Raw genomic sequence first — 16,213 nt, forward strand, 5'->3', positions numbered from 1 at the left:
ATCATGGTGTCAGAGTAAGAATAATATTCAAACTTTGGCTTACTTTTAGTTAGTTTTATATGATCTAAATTTAAATCTGTGAGGCCAATCCACCACATCCACAAGAAACCAAGAACATCCATACAATTTTTTCAATAAGAAACTGCCGTGGCAGCATATAATATTACTGAATTGATTTGACATCACGCATAATTAAATGTGTTTAGTTATAAATAAATACTGTATGAAAATTCCATAAAAATACATTTATTGTTGTCCTAGAGCTTGATGATTGAATAGGCAAAATAATTGCTCACGAGCGTGCTTAAATGAGAACATACTTTAATATTTACGTAGATTTACTTATTATTAAAATCACGATAATTTTTTTTTGTAAATAGACATTTTTTATTAGTAAGTAATCTGTTTGTAATATAAATTCGAATGTAAAGTACATTTGGCAATGTGTCGATGTTATACACGTATGATGAAATAAATTATTAAAATATTACCTTACTTTTTTTATACCTCAGCAGAAATTCTTGAACGGACAACAAAATATAATTCGAACTCAATATTTTATTAGCATAGTGAACTGTGCGTTGAAATTATTTTCTTACGATTCTCGTAGAAGAAAACTGAAATATGAATTCTACGCGGCAAGTATTTATTTTTTTATTAATTTATTACTAATGGAAAAGGCAAAGGACTTTAGTCCATACAGCCATCTACGCGGCAAAATTCAAAAGAAAGTTAATATCGCACACACTTTGTGACAGATGTATTCTTGAACATACGGCATTATCTGACGAGTCTATGGACCGTGTATATTCTATACTAAACACAAACATGACAATTGACACCATATTTCAGAGATTAATTACACTGTCAGTGTCATAATGCACGAATTTCATCAATCGGCAATCGCATTTCGCAGTTTCCTTTGCTTTCTTGGTGGGGTACTAGTAACAATTTCTTATAAAATGTATTTGTTATAATTTATCTTAAAAGTTAAACGTATAATTGAACATACAATATTATTGTGAAAGTGATAGTGAAAAGTAACGTGATTTAAAACTAGGTAAATTATCTATCTTCTGGGGGTATAAGGCAATGCGAATTGTGATTTCTATCGTCGAGGAGGTATTTTTCATAAAATAAACTGTAGTAAATATACAATATGGGTAAATTATTGAGTTTGCTTGCTCGAGATGATTCGAATTGCTGTTCGTCGCCACGATACGATATATTTTTGGATTTTGAGAATGCTGCGCCCACTGATACAGAGCGAGATGTTTATGAAGAAGTGCAAAGGGTTTTGTTTAATTCCGATAAGATATTAGAAGAAATACAATGCTATAAGGGTGCTGGGAAGGAGATACGAGAGGCGATAGCTGACCCTTCTACGATTACTCAGGAAAGAGCCTGGCGCGCCGTAAAACCTTTGGTTGACAAACTCCTACGGTTCTACAACCACTCCTTGGAATTGCAACGGGTGAGTCATTTTATTAACAAAGAATCCTTGCTTTAGGGCGTTTCCAAAGCATCTTGGCTCATATTTCGGAAGCATAACTGTTTTACTGTAATATAAATAAATGGGTGTTTTTATTTTTTTTACAAAGGTTTCAGTTTTTCATAAGCAAAAATCTATATAAAATTGGTGTAAAACCTTATAATTAAAAGTTATGTATAAATATATATTAAGATCTTGTTGTGCTCAAACTTGATAAAATGCTAATCTCTATTCTATAAATGTCTCACTTCTTCATGTCTTAATCCCTGAAAATATTATAAAAATATTCACATATCTATAACAAGCCTCCATTACTTTCGTTTAGTAGTTGTAATTTCAATTATAATAATATTCTGTATATTATGTTGCATTTACAAAAACAATATCAAATTTATAATAGATAGGTATATATTTTTAATATTTCTTATTGTAATCTAAGCAAAGGAATAAATATTGGTTTTATAACATGTCTGCAATCATGTGTTGATATGCATTGCATGCATAATGCAATCAGTTGAATATTTTTATAATGAGAAGAAAACAGATGAAATATATCATTGTTTACCAGAGGCTCTCATATCTCTTATCTGAAGGATGTTTTATCTTTATCAGTGATGATGTATGATATAGTGCTGATAAAACATAAGCTACAGTCATATTTTTGTACTCACTTCCTGTTACACAGTTTGGATGTTTACTCATAGTTTTTTATTATCATATTATCACAAAGTTATATGTTATTTTCCATTGCAGATACCAATTAATAATTTATTTTGACTACAATGATATATAATTGTATTGAAATATTGGCATAAGCATAAGTTTTATTGTTCATAGAACTAAAAACATAAATATCTTATTTACTTTATACTATTGTTATAAGGTGTTGTTTATATTAACTTAATATAAAAAATATTATGATATGTAACAGATATCATATTTTAAGAGGACATTAGTGCAGCTAAATTTGTGAAATATATTGTCTGCTTATGAATATACCTTGTGGTGCATAAAAATTAAAAGCCTTTATTAGCAATCTTAACATCATAATTTTATATTATGTTGCTATCCATGTTAGTTGTAGACAAACCTAAACTTCTCTAAGACATCACCAGTTTTCCCTATCCTTATTTAGCCTCCTCTATCTTTCAGAAGAGAGGACTTCTCCAATAAATTTACTAAAATAAATCTTTGTAGCATAAACAATGTGGCTTACATTAAAGGCATAAAGGCAGTGTTATAAATTCTGATCATATTATGATTTAACAATGTCAGGGTTATAAATAACCTATGAGGTGAAATTACAAGGGTGTTCATTCAACTGTGCAAGTTTAGACTACGCTGCACACTTGTGTAAAGGTTATGTGTCCCTTTTAATATACTATTCCTCAGCAGCTGCAGACACTGAGGTACACTACCATTTTAATCAGTTTTTGTTCAGTGTATGTTTTATATTATTTTTAAAATCATCACATACTATATATATTTATTACATGAGAAACATGAATAAATGTTTTCTATATATGTACTTGTTTATTGATTGCAGATTATAATACTTTTTTTATAGCTGCTGTAGAATCTATAATTTCTTTATACTCAGCAGTATTTAAGTATTACAAGTTGTATCAATAACTGTAGTAAAAGAATGTTAAACTATATATTATTTTCCTTATAATTGTTCTGACAAACACAGTTTGTGTAATAAGAAATATTAATAATAATTAATCATAGGAATGGAATATATTGGTATTTCAATGACTTAATCACCATACAACATGCTAAGTTTACACATTTGGGCATATAAAGAGCCCCTAAATCATATCTTGTGGAACTTGAGAGCTAGAAACCAACAAATTTTAACAATTGATTGACACTTCTTAGCCAAACTGCTGAGAAGCATGCGGATCGAAATTATTAAAGCATTTAAAGAATTTATAAAATGGTGTAATTTTATTTAAAATTATCTGCTGTGAAATAAAATTTTCTTTTCAGTTTTCCAAAGAAACAAGAAAAGTAATGTTTGTTTTTCGGGATACGTTCGAAGTAAATCTGTTTTGTTACGTTAGAAAAATAATTTTAATACGTAATTAATAATATGAATTACATTACATAGCCAGTTCTTAGCCGTATTTACTATTTACACGATTATGTTTTTTTTTTATTGATATTATAATGTATATACATCGATAATACAATGCGGTATGCAATGACTGACTCCAAGTGTATTTCTAACAATATGCATCCAATAAATGCATCATTCTATAAATTGTACAATGTGTCCTATATACCAAAAATCCAAGTATAAAGTATGGAACGCAATATAAATGATACGTATGATATCACTGTATGATGTATGACATCAATTTACTACTTTGAATAAAATTGACTGGGGATATGATGATAAACGGTGGTAGGATCACGTTTGCAGTTTTTGTCTAGAATTCAACTACAACTACCCTTTAGCGGCCTGTACGGTCGCACAACTCCAAAAAAGTACATTCTTACATATTTCTTTACATTTTTGTCATCGTTTCTTGAAGTATGGCAAATGGTTGAGTGGTTTATGTATTCATTTTGAAAGACCGATACACGATTTATATAAGTTCGGTCGATAGAAAAAAAACCAAACATAGCCCATTTTTGACACTTTGAATTCGTTTTATGACGAAAATGTATATAGAACATGATATTAAAATTTACCCGATATATTTTATCGCAAGCCAAGTAATCCATTTCAGAAAAAAAAATTGATAAAATTACATTAATTTAATGTTTTACATAACCAATTGTTTGTTACGGGCCGGCGCGCCTCAGCGCTCCAGCTCTCCATTGCGTACCGGAGTCCACCCCGAGACACTGACACAGCAATGCGTTCTGGGATAGGGCATTAAATTAAATCCACGATTCGTAGCAACAACGTAACGACTGGTACTTTATAAACCCCGGCCGTAAATGCATCATATTTACTGATGCAATTTAATTGAAAATGTTACCCCTGAAACCATATGTTACAATCATCCAATAAAATGCTGGACCGCGTGAGATTTGTATTAATAACATCCTTCTATGAGCTGTTGACATCAATTGGGTTATAATTTATTTATTAACGTAACAATTTGGTGTATGGTCCACCCGCTGTCCGTGCGATTTGAATGAAGCGACAGAGTTACTCATCTTCTTTTGAAAGCGCTAGTAAACTGAACATAATATATCCCACAATTCAGTGATCTAAAGCCGATGGTATACTTTTCGTTGAAATATGTGTAATACTTTTAGATCGCTCAAGTACAGTCCCCGTTATGTTTACCTGTGTAAATTCAGAACCTGAACTACTATTCATAAAGAATAGAACCCAAAAATAATAAATTTTCATAACCAATATCGATTATTATTCCTCCAAAGCATTTACCCTAATCTAACAATTAAAATAAAAGTGTAAACTCCATGTAACGTCCCTCCATTTAACGACGAACCTAAAGCGTCGAAACGAAAGCTTGTTGGTTAAACTTGTTTTACATACAATGATACACTCTACATAGCATTACACCCACTCAATAACGACAACAATTGAGTAATAAGGTACTTTTTAAGTTGCTAAAAATAGTAAACACTGCGCAGTTGTGTACGTTCTTTTGTCGCTTTATTATCATAGCCCGCAATAAACTCGACTGTCGGCATCATGCATACAAACTTTTTTAGTAATTCGTTCTTTTGTTTATAAATTGGGATTGCTTGCACGTGTAGACTGTTGTTGACCATGACTAATAAGAAGGCATGGATTATCTACTTTTTCTTCTCTCCAATTAAAGACAGCTCTCTATAACGCCATAAATTGCACAGTCCCTTGAGAGTTGTTATATATAGAGTTTACACTGTATTACACATTATATACTAACAAAACCATCCTTAATTTTTAGAACTTATACTAACATAACTAATTCGTACTAAAAATTGATAAACAACCATTATTATTCCTTAACAAATCGTTGCTAAAACTAGGTAGATTAGTACTCTAGAAGTACATACATACTTTATAAAAATCCTGCGGCTTCTCTGAAAAATATGTTTATATTGTTTTTATATTAAGTAACTTGGCTCTGCCAATTTAATATAAAGTACGGCGGGTTAAAACTTTGCTGTGCACGGCATAACCGACAATGTACATAATGGATGCAAATCGCTTTATCTTCACGATTGAGTGAATATTAAGTGCACTTTATTTTTATCTATGTAATAATTTATTAGCTCTCGAGTTCTTTTAGTTCCTGGAACGTATTAAAAATAATTTACGATATGTACGCTTTATGATTTCATTTTTTTTCTATGTAAATCTGAACTTCGCTTGACTGGTTTATTTTACTGCATATTCTTTAAGTTTTTGGTTTTTATTGTATCTCGGAAGAGTGGTGGCTCACAACACAGGAATGTTCTAGTCATCAGGGTCACTGAATAATTTCCGAACCAATTCGACTTCCTTCAATAAAGAAAATACAAAAGAGTATTTTAATATATAGGCGTATTTATCTGGATTGGATTCTGTCAAAAAACGAATGTGATAAATATCTGTTTTAAAACTTTATATGGACAAAACTACGAATTCGTAAGTCGAAAAGAATTAATACAAGCGGTCAAAAAATGCAGCTGGCACTAGAGAAACTATTTCTTGAATGACCGGTGGTATTCTCAATATTGGTTGTAAAGCAGGTGGTATAACCATAAAATACTTGTTTTAAGTATATGTGAAGAAATATGGACACGCTATGTTGGACTCATGAGAATTGAGACGTTTGACGATAGTATTTTATTTATTTGAATTTTTTGAATATGGAAAGAATAACGTAATTTAAGGTTCCTTAAAAAACTATAATCTAAATAAATAGTCATAAACCTCTATTAGATATAATTAGTAAACATTTGGATACATTAAGATGAAATCAAAAATGGGAGTAATCCAATATCTATCTGCATAGTGGATTACTATGTTACAATAGTAATATATGTATTTATATATATTTAAACATACTTTGCACTGTAAGTAATAGGTTTGTATTATAAGAAACAGACCCAATTACAGGCTGACAGCTTGCGCTTACTAACACACACACACACATTAAGCCTATCCCGCGGATCTCGGCACCGAATCGCTGCAGTCGAATCTTGTAAAGCCTGACTCTTTAACAGCCACAGCCAGAATGGCCGTATGCACCCAGACTTTACACGGCGTAGTCACCTGGAGATTTCGAAAACTATTGTAGTCTCGACAATCTCGAAATTGCTTGAACATCTACTAGAAGTGATAAGCATGGTCCATGGATTGTATTCGTATTCATCATACGTAGAGGATTCAGTAACTTGCATTTTCTTTGTGGGCAATTAACACTTTGTACGGTGAAGAAAAAGTACACCATTGCCAATCGCCTGAAGGGCAGAAGCTCCTTGGAGTGAGTGAAGTACTAAGTAAAGGTATTTTTATCCTTCCCGCGGTTTTGAACCCTAATCTGACTTTGGTTTTCCGAGGACGGCGTGTAATTTGTTGTTAGTTATGCACGGATTTGGGCTGGCTTTTGAAAGGCTCCAGAAGCGCTGGATTAAAAACTGTGCTTCGAAATCCATTTACACTCTTAATTTAATATTTTGTCGTCGAAAATGTTTTAAGCTTGTCTAATAAGAATGACCAGTCTAGGTACAGTCTCATTAAAAAGCCTGTTAACGTTGGTTTTACAAATCCCAGTACAATACCCTGCTTTAACAGTATGGTATTCAATAAAACAATTACCCTGGGTTATCGTTATGGAAAACTTAGGTATTTTTGTTTATGAAAGGTGTTTAGTCATGTGTTCTATATTTAAAATCCTTACAATGGTGGCAGGTAAATATTATTTTAATAGTCCGTTTGTTTGACGAATTCGGCTCATTAAGAGTACCATAATGTTAATGTGAAAGGTGTTATTGCTATATATATATATTTCTTATATTTAAGCATAAAATTTACATTTAAAATATCATCTTCGATTTACGCGAGCTAGAACTACATTTAGGACACCAAGACTGGGTCAGTGCCTCCAAAGTTCAGATTTAAAAATGTTAGAAATTCGGTTAAAGGGCCGGCAACGCACTTGCGAGCCCTCTGCCATTGAGTGTCCATGGGTATCACTTAACATCAGGTGGGCCTCCTACCTGCTTAGCCCCTGTTCTATACAAAAAAACAGGTTTGATTAGATTTTTAATGTTGACATAGTGCATTTTTTTGAGACAGTGACACGTATTGTACACAATAAATCACCTCTAAAAAAAATTAATTGCAAATCTAAACTATTTTTGAATCCACTTTAACACAAATTCATCAAATTCGGTTTAGGAGTTTAATAACAAATTAAAAATATACTCATATAGTTACAGTCAATAAAAACCTCAACAACATATACAAAACAATGTTCTACATATTTTGTTTATTATATACATATTAAGCTTATACATAGTTTCTCACCGTTTGAACCTTTTCTGAACTAACAGAAATATTTCAAAAACAAAATTAGGCCAATCGGTCCAGCTGTGAGACTTTTAGAAAAAACAAACGAACAACAATTTCTAATATTACTTTAAGATTGTATGGTAATTATCTTCGTGACACGTTAAAACACATGCGGAGGATTTTCAAAGTATGTATATATTTCTGCATCCTTGATATAAGTACTGCTACGCCAATTCTTCTGTTGATTAATATTTAATTTCATTAATTGAGACCAAATGTCAACATTTTATAATTCCGGTCAAGTGTCAATCGTGTCAGATATATGTGTGACGTAGTTTTATGCCGCGTTTTTTTGTCACATAGTTCCTGTGTATTGTCAAAAAAATATTTTTTTATTGAAAGTTATACTAACAAATAATAAATAAAGTATATACTATATAATTGCATAAAAGAATCTTTTCTAGAAAAGAGTCTTTTTCTGTAAGTTAGTATTGTGGCTTCGAAACAGTTCTACAGTTTCTTAGATTAAAACAAATCATAATAATATTACAAAGAGGTAAATATTGTGAGGTTGTAGGAGGCATTCTCTGGATCTACTGACTTTACGTACTTACGTAACGTCGTACTTTTGACATTCAACACCTTTTGTCTTCAGTCACCGTGACCACGCACGCTGTAAAGCATGCGAAACGTCGGAAAAAATTAAATTTAAAATTATGTAAATAATTATAAGTTTATAATAATACAAATAGCTTTAATCCGGTTAAAAAATTGTTTTCTTTCTACTGACGTTGTTTTGAAAATTATTTTCCTTAGAAGTCACGTTATTTGTGAGTTTCGTAAGATATATTAGAAAAATTAAACGACACGTTTCTAACGATGCCGTAACGATGAAGGGTGTATAATTTAGTTATTACAGTAAAATCTATTATAACGACATCGAGGGGACTACTCATATTTGGTTACAGCCGATGACGTTCTTATTAAGTACCTAATACATAGAATTCAGCCGGGACCTTTGATTTTGGTCAATATAACCGGAATGTTGTTCTAAACGATGTTGTCGGCAACGGTTTTGACTGTATATATTTAATTTTAATTATTATATAATTATTTCATAAAAGCGAAAACTTATATAAAATCAAGACCTCTGGGTGTATTTGTACGAAACTAACGAACTACTGCACGCAATTAATTGTTGTTTTCAAAGCTTGCTGATTACTCGTTACATACACACATGACTAGGAAATCTATTAAGGAATCTATTGTTGGCATTAAAACTGATATCAACACCCCTTTATCATTTTTATATTTTTCTATATATGGCCAGTAACAGTTAATTATCCATTAGTTCAAATAGATATTTCTAGTGTATCGGAAGATGCAACAAATTAATGGTGCGTGCAGGACGTTGCACTCGTGCGCTCTCTTGATCTTAACAATTGCAACACCTACGCTTGACTAACTGGTTATTACGGCTTTGTCTTACTACATTTTTAGGTCTGGGCCTCAGATTTCTGTATCTATTCCATGGTCATCATTCATATAATAGGTGATTATCCTCCTGTGCCTGACACACGCCTTCGACTTTTAGGTTTTTCCTCAGAAAGGTGGTTTTCTCTAGATGTTAATCTTCACCGTTTGAACAAATATTAAATGCGCACAGTTGGTACACGGTCGGGGATCGAAGCTACGATCTCAGGTATGAAGGGAGAATGAAGCCAAAACTCCTCAATAAAAAGTTTTTTTTTAATACCTACAAGTTCTTTCGGTGTCGCTATTGCAACTTTACGTATGATAATTATATAGTTTTTCAGAAGCCTGCACGATTTTACGCGGCTGAAAATACAATATTTACGAATGTTACTCAAAAATAATATAGCAAATGTTAAAATAATTTTGAAATCTGTCCAGCAGTTTTTGAGTTTTTTTTACATGAATAATATTACGATAAGTATAAAGGAAAGGATAATTTCGTTGATGTCCCCCTAGGTGGGACAGAGGGCGTCCACAGTGAGTCTCCATCATGTTCGATCTTGAGCCTCGTATTTCATCTCGTATTCTCTTTCTGACTCTCTTTGCCTCATCTGCAACTGCCAGGTTTGCCTGGAACGGCCACGCTTCCGCTTTCAAGGAAAGCATAGGATTCAGTTAATACTCAAATTGAATACAAAATCTCTTTACACAGTCGGTAATATAAAACTAAAGTTACTGTTATGTTACTGCGACCCAAAAATGGTACTGGCCTCCGAAATGACCGAAGTACCTACTTTACCGGCCAACTGCTGGCTTTCAGCGGCTAAGTCCTTCTCCACTTTGTTCATCAGCTGGCTCAGAGACGCTTCCTTAACCGTCCATGTACAATTTATTTATTTCATAATCCTACAGTAACATAAATTTTATATAACAAAACTCAATTATTCAACATACTTAAAACATTTGAAAAAAAAACATTAAAAAATAAAATATTTCTTTATAAATACTATACATAGGAAACATATTTATCATTATCGCACGACGTAATTATGACCTCATAACGGCATGCCCGACTTAACATCTGGCTTTATTACTCAAATCTCCCAATTGGGTGTCAAATGTTAATTCAATCTTAGCACTACTTTGAATACAATGAGCTGATCTGCGCAATTCGTGCGCATAAGCATGGGACTCTTTAATGGCTTGAAGATGTTTTAATCTTTAAGAAAGGGATTTATTTAATGGTTACTTATTGTAGATGCAAATCTCGAATAGAGTTATAAATATACTGACGACTTCTTGATTGTTTATTTATTAGAAATAATAATAAACTCGCGACGCTTATGTAGCAGGACCTTATTTCATTCATATATTCCTAATATTAATAGAGTCTCGAAAGTTACGTGTCGAGATTTACATTTGAATTTCGACTACTACTAGCGTATGTCAATGTTGGATTTTGATTTAGCCCCTAAGCGTAAGTTTCAGAAATGATGCTTTACACTAAGTTAGTCTTACGGTACAAATGTGATGCTTCATAGGAAATCATAGTTAACGAAAACGTTTCTGAAACTCACTAATCACTAAGTCTTGCAAAGTTTTAATTACACTCAAAATCTGTTACAACGACATCGAAGGGACAACTCATATTTGATAGTAAAAACCGATGACGTTGTTATTAAGTACCTAATACTTTTACCCGCCGGGACCTTTGATTTTGATCAATATAACCGGGATGTTGTTCTAAACGATGGCGTCGTTAACGGTTTTGACTAATTTATTTGCAAGAATATGGTAAAAATATTATGGTGATACAATCTAAACTTCGTATAGTCTGCCACACATAATGGGGTGAAAATTTGTCTTACATAATTAAAACGTGAAATTTATATTGTAGGTATTATATTACATTCTTAAATTGTCGTGATTCATGTGCACTTTTTATTTTTGTCTGAATAACTTAGTGTATTATGTATCTGCACTTCTTGCCTATCTTATCTAATTTAATACTTTTTCTTTTCTCTTCTCACAATGGTTTCCTGGAATAGATCACTCGTATGCGATCAGGCTTCAAGTTGTCCTCCTTTTAATTTAGTGCTTTTTATATTATGTGCAACGAAGTGTTAATAAATAAATACATTACAGTATCAATCATATTATTTTATCATCACATACGTATAAATATAAAACGAATATAAAATTTCAAGAATTAATTAAAAGAATTTCCGTGTTTTATAAACGTACGATACGCCTGACTACAAATAGTTCTCGTTATTTTTCATAACATAAACTAGATACGATGTAGATTTTTTTTAAATTGTAATGTTTTCTTAATAAAAAGAGTATTATGATTAATATTTTCTTTCCCATATAAGTTTATACGAAGCTAATAAATACTAGCTGTGATTTCTTTTGCGGCTGTTATCCATTCATTACGATTAGTTCAATGAAGTGGAAGTAAAATGTTTTGATTGACGATGCTTTGAATCTATTTATCTGTCAGTTTCCTGTTTACAATGATATAAACTTTCCAAAATAATTTGCCTGTGCTTTTAAACATTTGATTATTGGTCGATTGTATGTCATATGTCCAAATTGTTGTTTACAGTTTGGCTCTATTCAAAATTCTATGTTACTTGAGAGTATTTTTTTTAACTTTATGCCAGTTTCAAGTGAAAGGTTGGGAAACAACACGCGAGAAATAAACAAATACATCAAAAGGAAACAAAGGTATAAGCTAGTTAAAAACAAAATATTGAGAATAGTTAAAACTTATAATTATTTTTAATAATAATACATAGCTTTAATCCGTTCAAAAAGTGTTTTTCTTAATGTGTAAAAGCTATTTTAACAAAAGACAATACTTGAGAATAGTTATTATTTTTTGTCCATTTCGATTTGCATCAATAACGGGTGTTTTTTCAGTCGAGACAAATTTTTAGAAAATCATTGAATACAGTAAAACCTACTTGTCAAAATAAAATAAGTCTTATAGCAAATATCCTATGATATTTAAGGTATTTTACCTTGATGTCCCATTGTCTCTGGACGTCCTGTATATATCTTGTATTTGTGATGAGACTGTCCTGTTTACCTATTCACCATAGCTCGGCCTTTTTTCTGTTCTCGTAAGTATTTTGTATGTAATATACCAAAATTGTTATAATGTTATATATTTTGTTAAAAATAGTCGTAAAATTATTGGCAGTTTATTGTTCCAAACGATTTTTGTTTAAGAGCAATGTTGGCCTAGTTGCCTGAGCTTAGGATTCTCCACGATGACGGGTACGACCATAGGGGTACAAACCCAGATTGCATCATTAAAAGAGTTCAATACGGGTTTCTGCGCATTCCGCGCCTTAGACTCAAACAGCTAACGTCAGCAAAGTGTCTTACTTATTAGACAAAAAAATATCACTATGTGGAACCAGCTGCCCACTGAAGTATTCCCGAACCAATCTGACTTAGGGTCCTTCAAGAGAAGAGCGTACCAATTCTTGATAGACCGGCAACGCACTTTGGCAATGTAAGTGTCCATGGGCGGCGATATCACTTAATATTAGGTGAGCCTCCTGCTCCTATTACATAAAAAAGCATTACAATAAAGAAATCGTTGCAGCGGCATTGTTTTTTATATCTTTTCTCATTATCGTCGATTCAAAGTAGAAATGTATATGAACAATATTTACAACATATCAATATATATACTTTATATTTTACGTCTACCACGATAAAATTATCATGTAAATCAACAACTGTCAGTAAATACGGACGTTTTGTGTATTTTCGCAGTACAATAAAATGCAGCTAAAAAGCATTCGCCCATTAAGATAAACTATAGTCCTCCAGGCTCGTTCATGCTTATGGATGTACAATGTAGGTATTTGATTTTAAAGGCAAAATTGTATGAAAGACAACTAGAATCTGAAAGAGAACAATCGCTTTTTTGTTATATTGACAACCCTATTAGGATAGTTTAAAATCTATACTAATACTAGCTGACCCGGGAATTGTCATTTTGCCTATGTATATTATTTCCAGGAAACATTTTAGTGTTGTATGTATTTTTGTATGCTGTATAAAAAAATAAAATCAAAACGTGACGCGAGAATTTTGTATACATAGTATTAACAAGTAGCAGAGTTTACCTAAAACCACACAAAAGTTTTAGGTAAACTCTGGATTTACTGACCAGATTTTGAAAATTCCTTTACTAATAAAAAAACTACCCTTTTGCGGCTGTGGCATAAGCTATGTATTAACCCGTAAAAGTATAAGACTTTCGTGGTTGCCAGATTTGCAAAGTCTGAGAAGAAACGTTCAAACGGAAACGATTCTTACGAACCCACCTTCATCCACGAGAGATATATGATTGAGTTCTAGAGAACACTATCAAATTACCAATAATTAACAATTTAAAAATATTTCCTTGAACTAAAAGACTACTGCACGGAGTTTATTGCGGCTTTCATCAATATTTACATGAAGGAGTTTATGTATATAATTTTTAAAGATATGGGGTATGGTACGGGGTGGGTAAACTTTTGTCTAGACAACATTTTTTTTTGCTATTCTAAAGTCTTTATACACCCCTCCAACTAACATTCTTACAGAGGGGTGATCATCTTTTAAAATTTATTATGTACGTTACGTACGGGGGGTTATATTAAAATTTTAACTTAAATGACTAGGTATTTTAGGAAATGACTAGGTAATTGTTAACGAAACAAAATGAATATAACAAAATAAGAAAACGTCGAATTCATTTTCAAATTCCTTAACAATCAAATTAGGGCCATGTGGGACGTGGGCCACGTCTAGACTGTATTGCATAATCGTCACGTCGATACTTGTTTCGCATTGTTAATTTTCCTGTTTATTGTATTAAAATTACATTTTATTGCATTCCAGTGCCCAAGGGAAGTTATATAGTCTGGTAGAGGTCGATTTCCACAGATAACCCAAAAAAAAACTTTACTGAACCCTCTGTGCGCTGTACCCCATTGGAGATTGATTTTCAATCACCGCAGACTCGCCTTTTATATGCGCGGCAATCTATTTCGTTAATATTCCTACAATACGAATAAATATTTATAACAGTGACAAAAAATATAACCTAAAATTATATAGAGTAGCTTATTTCAGGATGTCAGCTCTGATGAAAAGTAATTGTTATTTTGGAGACGGCATGAGGCAATGTTCTCGTCGCATTGCGTGGCCCTTGCACCATTTACTGCAGACAACGATTTTAGAACCGATTCTTGTCTGGTTCGGGGATGGTAATTTTGTGTATGATTGTGAAAACAAATATGTCTTAAAATATCTATATTTTGAATGCTAGAGTCAAGAAAACTCTACTATGTAATTGTTCAATGGGCAGTCATTACTTTCTTGACGCTTTAATGATAACAAAATAAGTATTAAACGTTGTATTTAATGAGGATTAAATCGTAATAAATTTCTAGTCTTTGAGAACTTTTATAATAGAATGGTATGATTTGTATAGCAAGTTAACATAACTCTCAACGTCTCAGGGACTAGTGGTTTGAAATAAAACTGGAAGGTTTGGTTATAGCTTTTAAAATATAGTATTGGAAACCACGGAGTAATGTATATGTTAAGGCAATTTCTCCCCACGGAAACTAAATAAAGTATTATATACATTACTTCGTGGTTTTTCAACACTATTAAAATATAGACCAAACATTCCATATTGTTTTAATTCAAACCACTAGTCCCTGAGATTATGTTAACTCAGTGTAGATATCAAAGGGCAATTTGACGAGATTTTAAAAACCATTTCAGATTATTTATTAGTTATTATGAACATATATAAACTTATTATTTTGGTTAAGCCCTTAAAACACGGCGTAGCCAACCAATCCTAATGACGTACCAATGCATGAACACGTAACCAACGTGTTTTAACGTGTAAATTATCATTTTCAAATAACACAAACACATATGTCCTGGAGTTTATTTATGAGTTATTTGTATATTTAGAACTCAGTATTTCGGTTGTATATAAAATGAGAATTTTCTAATTATTTTACCCCATAACGCTTTTTAAAGCTGTGTTGTATACGGCTCCCTCAATAACACCTAATACTGTTACATAAGTAATAAATATGTTTTATACGGAAATTGTATATAGGCATTGGTATTATTGCTGAAGCTCTCGCTCGATAATTTTACCAAAAAAAGGTGATGCAAAACTTGGCGTTGTGTCCATATATGGTGGACCATTGTCATATTAATTTCATACACGTTGTATTACATCACCATAAGTGAATCCCGTCATCCTGTTGAGTTGATTTTCGTTTGTTTTATATGTGATATATCACATAAATGTTGGACCTAAATGGATGAAATTGCAATGGCAAATTGAGATTTTCAATAACTTGGTGCGTTAGGGAAAAATGACGAGAGATTTTTTTTCTATTCTTAGTGTCGTTTTTTCTACAAACGTATAATAAGGCGAAAGGTAAAAAAAATTAAAACATTTTTATCTTGTTACGCTAAAGAAGTATAACTTCGCGTGTACATAAGTATACACACTTTTTTTAACACTATTGTGTTAACTACGCACTTGTATCAACAAAAAAAAATCTTATAATATATTATATTCATAGATTGATTAAACACTTATCAGTTAACATATTACTTATCAGTTTTATTTTAGACATAACAGAATTTTTATTTTTCTATCCGTCTAGGCATATTAGTCCCTCATGATTAGACTATCATAGTAGATAAAGCATCTGAAATGAACG

General features: G+C 32.0%; 1 protein-coding gene across 1 annotated transcript in view; it reads left to right on the forward strand.

The window, feature by feature from the left end:
• The first annotated feature begins 902 nt into the window (after positions 1 to 902).
• Positions 903 to 16,213, forward strand: part of LOC123714832 (CYFIP-related Rac1 interactor A) — a 33,540-nt gene continuing 18,229 nt past the window's right edge. Inside the window, exon 1 of the mRNA XM_045669406.1 lies at positions 903 to 1,474. Coding sequence (XP_045525362.1) covers positions 1,160 to 1,474 — 315 coding nt within the window. The 5' untranslated portion in view covers positions 903 to 1,159. The remainder of the gene's footprint in view (positions 1,475 to 16,213) is intronic.

Source organism: Pieris brassicae, chromosome 10 (assembly GCF_905147105.1).
Source record: "Pieris brassicae chromosome 10, ilPieBrab1.1, whole genome shotgun sequence".
NCBI classification, from domain to species: Eukaryota; Metazoa; Arthropoda; class Insecta; order Lepidoptera; family Pieridae; genus Pieris; species Pieris brassicae.